We start from the raw sequence: 12,735 nt of genomic DNA on the forward strand, positions 1-12,735 counted from the left end.
AATATCTTATTCCTCAGGGACTATATATCGAAGAGCAGCTCCTAAAGCCTCGCACCCTTGGATAAGAAGTCTCCTCCGACTCTTCGACTCAAAGCTATTCCCTCCACCGGGCCCCCTTTTCTTTTATTTTCGTCTTTCGCCCCTCCCCGCGCGCGCCCTTCCACGGTTCCACAAACCACCCCCCCTCCTCTCTCTCTCTTCCCCCCCCCCCCCCCCCCCCCCCCCCCGTCTCGTGCTTCCCCATCCACCACCGGCGGCAGCCCCCTCCGACGGCGTCGCCGCCTCCTTGCCGGAGGTCCTCCTTACCCTCCACCTCCAACCAACACAGATCCGCCCCTTTTATATTTCTCTCTCCTCCCCTTTTCCGTGCGCCGACCTCCTCCACCGGCGGCGCTCCAACTCCGGCAACGCTCCACCTCCGGCGCTGCCTCCTCCGCCTCAACTACGTCAAATCTGCTGGAAGAACACCAACCCAGTAGTGTTGTTCTCGAAGTACAACCTAATCTACCAGATGTTAACTTCCTACCGAGTCTTCGCCTCTCTTTGATGCTATGCACGTGTTTGCTGTTTTGTTCCAAAGAGAGGTTTAGACTGTTTTTGTTGAACCTATTGATCTGTTACTGTTTACCTTGTCGGTTATTTGTTACTGGATCCAGGGAATGATTTTTTTTTATTTTTTTAATAAAATACTTACCATATGCTATTTTCGGAGTAGATCTATTTAGATTGCTGTTTCATTTGAATCTGAGCACTGGTTGGTGAATTACTATGCTAATTGTGGCTGTGGGAGAGAATTTTGCTAGGAAACATATTGCAATTTTGTGCATCGAGTAAAGACATCGTATATTTATTGGTGATACAGAATTAAATTTATTGTAAGTCTCGAAATGCTAATTTCATCTTTTTCATAGCATAACAACATTCAAGCAGTGGCTTTCTTGCTCCAGTAATTTTTCAAAAAGTATGCAATTGATCTCCACTTTGTCGCTCCTAAACTTAACGTTGGTTCAGGAAACCGAGCAAAAACCTAAGGATCTACTAAGTTTATCATCTACAAATGTGGGGAAATTTATATTTCTTACTCTAATATGTATGCTATGATATTTTTTCAGAAAACTGATAATGACATGTAAATAAAATACTTACTTTGTAGTTCTTAGAGAACATTGTTGATCTTTGTAACAATCCTATTAGCTTGTTGTTATGTTTGATTGTTACACGAAGTGAGAAATTAACATGACATGGAAGAAAGACTGATCCCCCAAATAGGCATGGGGAAACTATGATCATAATTACTTTCAAATCCAATGGAATCCTATTTTCTTTGTTAAGCTTCACTTGGGTCCGGTTCATACAGTTTGTTTTAGTTAGATGGCAGGAGGAAGAATCTATGTTGAAAACATACCAAGACGACAAGGTTCACTATATTTGTAACTATTTTTATAACAGCTTTGCTCCAAACTCTTTTGGGCATAGAGATGGCAAGGACCAAGTTTTTGGTAATTTTTAGAGGAATCCAGTAATATTTAGACCGAAACAGTTGAAACATATAAACTTTGTGCTTAAAATGGTCTGATTATCGCATAAGCAGTTTCATATTTAAGTATTGTAGTTTTGCTTCTATTTTCAAGATGTAGAGTAAATGAAGATGTTTTGGTTGAAACATTGTCACATTATGCTTGCATTAGATCTAGTCAACACTCTTCTTATTCCCGTAGGTGTTTGGTCGATGAATTTAGGGTTTACAGAAGCAGATTCATAAGGATATTAACTTCAGTATTATCAAACACAATTACCTTTTAAGTTTGTTTTCTGCAGAACCTGTTGTGATGCTAGGTTCCACAATTTGAGGTATCTCTGGAGTTGCCATGGTATAGCCATTATGAAAGAACAATTACATGTCTAAACTATGCCACACAGTTTGAGATATCTATGGAGTTGTCATTGGTAAAGTTATTGCATAGAGATCTACTGTATTTTGTGCATTGAATTTTAATTTAGTCTTGGTTTCCATATCCTATAAGTTGATTTCTCAAAATTTTGCTTTTATTAGAGCCACATCTGGTGACAGCGATGTTTAAGAAATAAAATGTTGCCGACTGCATATGCACTCTTTTAGTCCTTTTCAAGGTTTAACCTTTCATAGCTTGTTTGTTGTTTTAGTATGAGAATCTATTCTCTCTTTTTCCTCATGGTGCTTCATATTTTGGAGTATACTATGGTAAACTTTTCGTATTTCCATTTTTTTAAGTAAAATGGCTGTATATATAAGAGCTTGCACGCAGTAGAGGCCCAATGATGTAGGATGACCTAAAGGGAAATTGACTCTATATGCTGTCTTAGATGATGCAATGCACAAATGTGTAAATAAAGATTGCTCAAATTGAAAATAAAAGACTTTACCTTTCGTCTTGATGGCTCTAAGATGCAATGCGATCTACTGCTTTATGACTTCATTGATGCTTAAGAAGATAAAAGATGGGATCTGATTTAGATTATTTAAGCAAATAAACCACTAGTCTATTGATAGAAAACCAAAGTAGAAATGTTAATTAAGAAGATAAATTTGAGATGGGGGTTGTATATCATTTGATAAGCACCTTCAAGTGTTAAAAGTCTCTCCAAGTACAATCTGCAGTCAAGCACAACACTAGGGTATGCTCATACCAATCTTGTAGTTGGGAACGAGGGGGGGATAAAACCTTAGACAAGGTTGCTGCTGTATGTTGTTGGCAACGGCCCTTAAAATCTAGGGTTAGATGTGTTTTGGATGGAGGAAAGGTTCTGTTTGGGATGAGATGGTGGGAGAGGGGAAGAAATGGTTGAGGGTTCCCATGTAGAGTAGTCAGCTACAGAATTTTGAGGATTTAGTGGCCAGGATTTAGGATTTCTGCCGCAAATATGGGGAATATAGGTCAAATGGAAAATAAACAAGATGGACAAGTGAAAGGAGAGGAGTGAATAAGATAAAGAACCCAAAAATAACATCGAAGGGCCTTATACCCACTTTGCATCATACAAAGGAAACTCATGTAAAAGAACTAATTATGATCAATATTACATGAAATCCTGGAGAGCAACCACTTTTTCATAGATAAAAGTATTCTATGACAAAATATACCCCTCTAGTAAGAACTAATTATAGACCAGCCCTTACTTCGTCCTAATACCCGTTTCGCATCACACAACGAAAACTCACATAAAAAAACAAATTTTATTCATCAACCTTACATGAAATTCTGGAGTGCTGCCACTTATTTATAGATAACTTAGTGTTCCAAGACAAATGTACCCCTCCACTAAAAGATAAGCATGAACCAGCCTTGACTTCATCCCTACCAATCTTTATTGACCAAGTAAGCTTGTTTGTAGACCAAGTAAATTTAAAATACGTTAAAGTTGCTAGGTACTCAAAAAAGTGAATTTAGGGCATTAGAGGTTAAAGTAAATTAAAACAAAGGCTGCTTGCTACTCAAGCAATTGAACTAATTAACTAAGTAGAATACATAGTTTGAAAAAGAAAATGGTCAAAAACTACATGGACCTCATTAATGACTCAAAGAATAAGACTAAGGTCCCACAAGGCTTAAGGACTTTTAAGTATTAGTCTTCATTAACCTCCTAAAATCAGCTTGTTATCCATTCATGTCCAATACACAGTTTTTTTTTAATTTTGATATTGATATTGATAAGAAGTCTTGAATATATGACCATTTTCCATCATCCAAGCATTATTTGCAAAATATTTTGAACTTAGTATCTACAAGTATAAAAGGTTATTTCTTAATGGTAGGGCTGATAGAGTCTAGAACCACTTTGGAACTTTGTTTTAGGTTAGGAAGAGTTAGGTTTGGTCAAAATACTAAATCAAATATTGGCAATTGCACTAAAACGGGATTATTTGAGGCATAAAAGTACTTTGGAATAAAGTTCTAACATAGAAGAAAGAGTCATGTTGTTATATATTTTTAGGCAATGTTCATGATACTGGTACTATGACTCATGCCAGTTAGGTATCAGGTTGGTACGGTAGAGTATAGAATATATTGACACATGGTATGTTGAACCATGTTGGTCAAGTATCGGTATCCAAATATACAAAATTTTTTATATTTTTTTTTACTTTTTTATTTGATAAGCGGAATGAGCCATTCGACACTTGATCCAATGATTCAATTAAAAAGAAGAGAGATAGAGAAGGGCTCAATGCTCAACACCAATCACCTCCCATTCCCCTTCTAACTACCACATAATCTCTCTCTCAATTCTTCTCTCCATCAAACTCCATTCCTCTCCCTGGCTGTGCTGCCCCATCTTCACCCTCCCCTCCCTTTAAAAAAAAAAAACAAATGCACCCCTTAGCTCCTCCCAATGACCGCCACTTCTTTCAATGACCGCCACAAATCTCAAATTTATTCGTGCATCTCATCTTGGCCTAATTGGGTAGCAGGCCTAATGCACCTCCAATTTGCCAAAGAAAGAATTATAGAACTGCTTCTCCATTTTTAACCAAAATCAGATGATATCTACAAGTACATCGAATCTCCTTTGATTCAACCAAGAATGTCTTGGCCACTAATTCCAAACTCCCATCTGATACACCCACCACTCTATCCTTGTGAATGACCAGTTTTAGTCCCTGCTCAAAGTAACCCCAAGAAACTAAAAAACATGGGTATTCTAGATTAATCTCTTCCCAACCTGGTGCAGAACCTTTTCTCTCTTTCTTTGCCCTCATTAGATGAATTCAATATTCATCTATCAATTAATGTTTTATAATATTGAAATGCATTTTTCCTTGTCTTCTATTGGTCCTTCACATCGTGTTATGTTTATATTTGTTCATCTTTTTTCCTTACTGCACTTTTTATGTCTTTCCGAAAACACTTAATTTGCAATGCATATTCTCATAGGCTATCAAACATTAAGAAAACTTGGACCTCGTCAACAAGAACTTTTATGCAGATTAGTGTGCCCATGTCAGACTCTTCCTAGATACTCAAATTGGCACTTGCTTCATAAGAGCTTCCTTATGATAACTTTTGTCTAGGAGATCCACTTCCTTGCACCCATGGCACTCCCATTTCAATCAACTAAGAATATGATTGCATTTGACTTAAAAAAAGGGCTTAAACTTTTTACTGGATAAGAAGTCCCTTAGGGACCAAAACCTACTATTTCCTTGTCATGGTCTTCTGTAGTAGACTCCAGTAACCTTTGATTGAGTCGTTTATAGGCACCTTCCAATCAATCAAATCAATAGAAATGACATGGTAACTCAGAAATCTCGCTTTAAGAAAAACAATTGCTCAGCTTTTTCTGTCCCTCCTTTCTCTGCCACACTTCATCATATAGTCTAAAGGGAGCAGTTGGAATGCACGTTAGCCTAGTGACATGTAAAAATGAGATTTCTGAGTTACACAAGAATTGCTTTGGATCAAATTCTAGGGGAGGTTTATATGTAAATTTGAAATATCAGGGCCATCATACTTGCTGTCCTGAATGTTAATTGATCGGATTTTCTGTGCAGAAATAAAGAGGTAAAAGCCCATTGTGATGGAGGGTTTATGATACTAAAAGACTAATGAGGAAAATGGGAGATTTACTTAGAGATGCAGGTCTGTTACTAAGTTCTGCTCAGAAACCTAAATAGATCTCTATCAAAAATCTTGCAGAAATCCATCGGATGTAGGGTTTTAGTGCCAGAGATTTAATGACAGGCCTGAGATAATGATAGTTTATGGCCTTTGAGGTAAGATAATATGACCTTTGTCAGTTGGACCATATTCAGCATGGTCATCCAATCAGGCAATCACTCCCAAAATTAGTTGTTCTTCTTACCTCTATCTACATGTGTTCAAGAAGCATGGATCAAGGCATTGCTTCACTAAATAATAATCACTGGAAAACTAATTTTGAGCTAATATGAATTCATCAACCATTTCAAATAAACAGAAGCAGCACACAAATAACAAGAACAGACTATGAAATAATCTCCTTCAACAATAACAAAATATCAAGACTTCAAGTGAAACAAGAATCAAAGAAATACATTGGAAAATGACTGATAAAGAAAGAGCCTGCAATCAATGAACCCACCAAAACCTGTACTATCTCGTGGAAATTATTTGCTGCAATTAGTTATTTCTTGCTGAAATCTACTTTCCTTGAGGTGAAAATTAGAAATTTTTAAGCATATCATGTAATTTCAACTCAAGGATTAGAGTCAAGATCTTTTGGCATTTATTGTAGATAGATCGATAGATTGGTAGATAGATAGATCTATCAATCGATTGATTGATCTTTTCTGAAATCAGGCCCCACTGAACTCATTGACAAGGACTCTCACACATAGACAGACAGATAGACAGACAGATAGATCGATAGATTGATAGACAAGGACTTTCACACTTTAACGTTATAAGTTTGAAACCAGTTCTTTGGTCAGAAAATTTTGATTTTCTATGGATGCATGTGGTGACTATTAGACTCTCTTATTATGGCACGTAGATATCAAATGTTTATACACATGTATGGATTTGGACACATGCACTCTGCTTCATAAACTTAAATATTGTCATATTCCATGCTTGTCTAATTTTAAGCATGGGTCATCTGGTAAAGCACCAACTTTTTTGACTAGTAGGTAGCACTGCACTGTAATATATGAGTTTTTTTGACAATATCCAGCCATTATCAGGTAACAATATTAGGAGAATATGGTAATTAGTTGAATTTTGTTGTCATTAATATCTTTCTATCACATGTAAGTGCAAAATGTTCGATACAAGGAAACTGATTTCATGATCTACAAAGGGATATTCAAACTATTGATACAGCAGCTATGCCTGATCTCACTACTGACAGATTATGTTAATGCAGGTAAGAAGCTGATTATTGATCATAGAAGCATTAGACAGGATCTGGTTGTGGGATACGTGTGAAGGGTGTAACAACTGGTTTGCTGTGTCAGGGCTCATCATTGTGTTACCATGAAAACTGCTGATAAACAATGTAGAAAAACTATAGGTGCATGTAAAAAGAGCGGACTTGACTGCACTAAATCTGGAACGAAGAAAACTGCCAAGAAGAGGCAGAAAGCTACAGGTAATATTATAGCACGATACTGTAGCATATATAAGCTTGAAAGAGCTAACCAGTATCATCTTCTCGGTACTCCTTAGAGCGCTCCCATTTTGAGTAATTCCTCCGCATTCTCTTTTAATTAACTGTGGACTTGCATCATGGTTTTAACATGGAAGCACATGACCAATAATATGTCTTACATTATGTAATAGTTTGGTTTCTCTCAAGTCCCAGCAGTCTGAACAAACAAAAACCATCAATAAAGAAGCATCGATGACTTGGCTTATGAACCTTCACTCTGCTGGCAATTCTCTCTCTTTTTTTAGGTTTTGCATATATAACTATTTTTTAATTCCAATTTACTTCTATTTTCAGCGAAAAACGGTATGGAAACTACAGGACAACTTTTGCCTTCTCGAAATCAACCATCCCCTCTGCAGACGCTGGTTATGCAAACTAGTGGTCAGACAAAATTACCAGGAAATTCCATGTCTGTGTCTAAACCATATCCACAATGTTCTGGAAAGCTTAAGCTCCAGCTGTTTCCAATAGATGAAGTTACTCAAAAAGGGTTGGAGCAGGTGAATCAAAACTTGAAAACTGTCATAAACAGTGCTAAAAAGATTTTTGTGATTAATAACTGTGTATAAACCTAGATATATGATACACCATGACTCTTTGCATTCTTGTTGACATTACAGGATAAACATAACCCGTACCTGGAACTTATTTTGCCAACTCGAAAAAAAATCTCATCGGTAGTGAAACACCTCGATGTCAAGTGGGGCAGCTCAGAATTTGCATCAGGAGAGCTCATGATCTTTCCCTACAATGCTTGTCTGGACAATCTAGTCAGTTACAGAAGATGGACGATAAAAGATTCTTATACTAGTGCTGCTGATGTGTATGCTGCTGTTGGTAGCCCTGCCATATTCCGTTTAAGGTATACCTCCTATAATTGTGCTGCTTCTGTGAGTGTTTATGTATTCAACCTGGAAGGTTTTCATTCGTGATAGCAATAGCTACTTCTCTAAAAAGCATGACTTGGATTTTTCTGTTTTCAAGATATGGCTGGTTCTCCAATCTTGAGCCAACAAGCTGTGAGAGACCTCTGACATCTCTCCATTCTGAAGGCAATTTACAAACTAAGGAAACTCAAATTATCAATACAACTGATGAGAAAATTCCTCAATGTCCTGCATCAAGCACAGAAAATGGTTCGGCGTGTTCTCATAATTCATTAAACCAAGGCATTGGTTCACCCCCTTCGTTGGACAAATCATTTCAAGCAGTGGTACTCTAGCTAATCTTCTCCAATTTATTAGCCAATAGTTTTTCCCCTGTATTTTCGTATCTCTACTGACTATATCTCTATTTGTTCCATTTTGTGGGGGCCAAGGATAAAAGTGCCTTCCTCTCATGGGCTGATTGTCTATCTAACGTAAGCATCGGAACCCTACTATCTGAAGCATTGCCTGCACAGAATTCAAGTCTTCTGCAGATCCCAATTACCAATGATTCATTCGATGCTGCTGTTGCTTCTCTTATTGCCTGCCACCAAACCAAAAATCAGTCAGCACAAGCCCTCCATTCATCCATCTGGGATGCTGAAGAAACATGTCATGCTTTTGCATTCCAAAAGACCACTTCTCCAAACAACAATAATCCAGCTTCATCCAGAGATGCTCCTATTGCTGCATGTACTCACAATATCACTTCAAATTCAGATAGACCCCATGATATGGTAATTGTTTGCTTGCCACTGGAATTTTTGGTAATGAAGTCTTTTGAATATTGTAGTAGTTGTTTTCCTAACTGAGCAAAGATTAACACTTGTTTATTAATTATAATTTTGCAGCTAGTCACTCAGCTGGCGCATGCACTGCCAGATGGTATCCATCAAGAACCTGCAGCTAATCTTCAGCTTCACATAAAGAATGATGCAATTCCAGAATCCACTCCAGAAGCCACAGCAGGTTTGCTGCCTCATACCCAGGATGATGCTTGTAAAGAACTGAAAACAAGTGCAGAACCCCAAATAGAAGCTTTATGCGATAAGGACTTTGGAAGAGTGGATATCTACTGGGTACTAACAAGCTCTTCCAAACTATAGCAGACTTATTTTTATCTTTTCTTCCATGAAATTGAAGATGACTGATACGATCCCTGTTTGTTTTTTCATGATTCCACAGTCTGAGTCCTCGGGTCCCTCAGGATGCATCACCTCTTCCTCTAGACAGATTGGTGGTGACCGTATCAATCTTGGTACATTGTTCGAGACAAGTCTGGATGCATTTCAGAACTTCTCTATTTTTTGATACAGAGAAGGTGCTCGCTATTTGAAGCTGCTTCAGATGTTTGTGCCCCTTGGCGCGGAAATTTCAACTAGCTGAGGCCGCGTACCTACTTTGGTTGGTTCACATGGTTCAGCCTTGTAAAGAACTTCAACCGCAAGTTGTATGAAGGCCCTTAAACAGAAGGACTTGCTAACGTTTTCTTTTGGTAATTAATGCAACCCAAGAACAGCAACATTTTAGGTTTTGAAATGACTTTTGGTGATTGCAGGAGGCCCATCATAGATGCAACAGATTTGGAGTATTTAGACCAATTAACCTCAACCGTTTCTTTCCTGCTGTTTTAGGGTGTGGTGAACATGCTCCAAGAGTCGTCTGAGCTTTCCTAGTTTTAGGCTGGAAACAGCCGGAATGGGCTGGGCCTAGGCCAGAAAATATTTAGAAAACTTTGGCCTGGCCTGAACCCAATTGAATTATCTCTTTAGGCAGAAAACTGTACTGGCCTGTACCAGCCCAAACCTCCCAAGAAATTTTATGAATGATATTCAAAATAAATTAGTTATAATTCAATATTCAGCTGTCAAATTAAAGTTTAAATATATAAAAAAAAGGAAAACATCCATCCAATTAAACATGCTATAAAGTCTATTGGAGATTTGAAGTATTGAACAAGCCTAAATGATTGAACCGGGCTAGGTTTGGGCTTAAACTTGGGTCCGGTTCTTCTCTAGTTCCAAGATTGACCGGAGAAGGCTTGCCCCTCAATCAAGGCCATCTCTAGTTCCGAGATCGGCCGGAGAAAGCTTGCCCCTCAATCAAGGCCATCCATGATTGGTACAACTGTGATTAGATAGGATCCATTATAGAATAAGGGGCACGCAGAGGGCGGGCCTCATCCAATCACAGCCATCGCACCAATCACAAACGGCCACTGGTGGGCTTGAAGGTGATTTTAGCATGATTAGTGATTGGATACGTGGGAAGGAGTCCTGCACATTGGCCGGCGAGCAGAGATTATAATTACGACATCCATACTGGTTAGCTCTACTATGACAAAGTTAGCTCCACTATGACAATTTGATTGCATGTCGTTTCCTTACATACAATAATAATAAAAAAAAACAAAGAAAGAGCTTGCATCTTTCATGACATGGAAAGGCACTTAATTCTTCCGTGCATTGAGTTTACTGGTGATTCTAATTATCAAACCAGTACAGGCGGATACAGCAAGCTTCTTGCCAGAAACCGGCACTCCAAGATGTTCCCAGACACCCATATGATTTTTTGTTCCGAGGGAATTTATTCCGAGGGCTCAAGCAAGAATTTTTGACATACTGCGATCCAAATCGGTGAGACTAAAATAGCTGATCTTAGACAACTTGGCCAGTCATTGAAAAATTCTATCAAACAACTCTTAAGCATTCTGGTAGACTTGCTTTATCAACTAAACGGACACCACAGATTAGATTATCAAATATTATGCACCAAACCAATGCCTCACAAAACATATCTCCACTAATGGATTTTTGTTCTTGCACCAAACAAAAGCTTAACAAAACTTATCACCACTAATGGATTTTTGTTCCTGTCATTGAAACTATAAAAACATGAGCACAAATATAGAAATCAGCATTTCATATAACAAAATAGCTGTATAAATAATAGCTCAAGATCATACATTTGCCAGGACTTGAACCTAGATCTGTTGCTTATAAAGCAGCTGTCTTACCATTAGACCACAAATGTTCAATGAAAAAAATAAAAAATCAAAGAGTCAACAAGGATATTCTTATGATCTACACACCTTGGTAGTTGATCCTGCTGATAAATTTTTCTACATTTTCAATTTCCTAACATGCATCCAGCTGCTAATCATTTGTAAAACTAACTAATATAGCTAAAATAGTATCATTCCTCAAATTTTCTTACGAAAATAAGAAAAAACCAAACATTCAAAATTCCTGACTGCCATTAGCCAGTACAGATTCCTTGTTTTCAAGCTTGTACATTTTTCTCATATCCAAGAATTATGCCTTCGATAGCAAAACATAGTATTGTGAATCAACCATGCATGCCCTTTTACAATTCAAATGAAAAAGGCAAAACCTCTTCCCACACCAGAAAGCATGACATTTCAATCATAAAATAACAGTATCAACAAAATTGGCTCTCTTACAAAGATTTCACCCTATATATTCTTTGTTTGTAAGGGCTGTTTTGATTTTAAAATAGATACCACAAAAAACTGGTTGGGTAAAACAAGAATTATGAAAACAAGGGGATTACTGTTTTTCATAATACTCATTTTTCAGGTTTTTAACATGTTTAACAAAAAGCAACGACATATATTTCATAAAACTTGTTTGAAGTTTTATATAAACAAATTTTAGTAAAGTCTGCAAGACAAACAGCGCCTAAGTTGTACATAATCTAGACAGATGACCAAAAAGAAAAACTAATACACAATCAAATATAAAAAATAGACATATCTAATTGGTTGATAAAACAAAGTCATCCAACAATAATAGCTTCAGCAGGTGTCTCATTTCGTACTAGAAATGCATATTTAGTAAAGTGATTTATTGTTCACTCCTGGTTTGAAAGTTTTAACCTACATAATCAAAAAAAACTTTATCTTAAGTTACTCATATATGTTCCACTGAAGTTTTATTCCACCTCAAAGTATTATTACCACAAGATAATGATAATTAAGGTAACCTTACATGTATATAGTATTGCTACTTCTAAAATCTAAATATGTAATATATCCTATAACATTTTTCTCATTTTTCTAGTTCAAAATGTTTCACATTAAGCATAGCATAAGAAGACCAGGTATGTGTTAGCTGCACCAATTGAGAATAAAGTGAGCAAGGGGTATCGGTATAACACAAGCATATCTATAATGAGGTAAATGTATATAATATCAAACGGGCAAAATTGGGTGAAGATCTGAAGCTTTTACGTAAGTTGTGCAAATGTATTTCTTGTTTGAGAAAAACTTCACAACAATAGATGACAGCAAAAATTCATCATTAACCCCACAAAAATCAAATCCACAATTTAAGTGTAATATCCAAAAGAATACCGTAGTCGAAATACTATGCAAGCAAGATGCAATTAAAAGAGTAAATTGCTATATTGAGACAAATTGTATATCTTTTTTTATTAAAAAAGAAAGGAAAGGTGGATTAATTTGCTTCAAAAATCTAAAATTTTCTTAACATGATGCTACTTGAAGAGAGAAAATTCTCTTAACAGCACAAGCAATGGATTCTTCAGTGATGTCAAGAAACTCAAGGAAAAAAATACTAATACAAAAAAGGAACAAAATATAAATATATAAATTGTGTTA

At 36.9% G+C, this 12,735-nt stretch overlaps 1 protein-coding gene across 4 annotated transcripts; it reads left to right on the forward strand.

Annotated features, from left to right (window-relative positions):
- Window positions 1–214: 214 nt before the first annotated feature.
- Window positions 215–11,146, forward strand: LOC103710821 (TSL-kinase interacting protein 1-like). 4 transcript variants are annotated; one of them, XM_039133821.1, is made up of 8 exons: window positions 215–584; window positions 6,974–7,107; window positions 7,462–7,667; window positions 7,788–8,029; window positions 8,152–8,380; window positions 8,486–8,830; window positions 8,945–9,172; window positions 9,279–11,146. In XM_039133821.1, the coding sequence occupies exons 1-8, from the start codon at window positions 547–549 to the stop codon at window positions 9,402–9,404; spliced, it is 1,548 nt and encodes a 515-aa protein (XP_038989749.1). In that variant the 5' UTR covers window positions 215–546; the 3' UTR covers window positions 9,405–11,146. The 4 variants fall into 4 exon arrangements, with proteins under 4 accessions (XP_038989749.1, XP_038989750.1, XP_038989751.1 ...); XM_039133822.1 differs by having other exon boundaries at window positions 216–584; window positions 6,883–7,107; XM_039133823.1 differs by having other exon boundaries at window positions 216–492; window positions 6,883–7,107.
- Window positions 11,147–12,735: the final 1,589 nt, after the last annotated feature.

The sequence above is a fragment of the Phoenix dactylifera genome, chromosome 14, assembly GCF_009389715.1.
Source record: "Phoenix dactylifera cultivar Barhee BC4 chromosome 14, palm_55x_up_171113_PBpolish2nd_filt_p, whole genome shotgun sequence".
NCBI classification, from domain to species: domain Eukaryota; kingdom Viridiplantae; phylum Streptophyta; class Magnoliopsida; order Arecales; family Arecaceae; genus Phoenix; species Phoenix dactylifera.

Coding starts and splice junctions, on each gene's coding strand:
- LOC103710821 (XM_039133821.1), top strand. CDS start 547: ATGCTATGCACGTGTTTGCTGTTTTGTTCCAAAGAGAG. Junction 7,668..7,787: donor CTCAAAAAGGGTTGGAGCAG/GTGAATCAAAAC, acceptor TTGACATTACAG/GATAAACATAACCCGTACCT. Junction 8,381..8,485: donor ACAAATCATTTCAAGCAGTG/GTACTCTAGCTA, acceptor GTGGGGGCCAAG/GATAAAAGTGCCTTCCTCTC.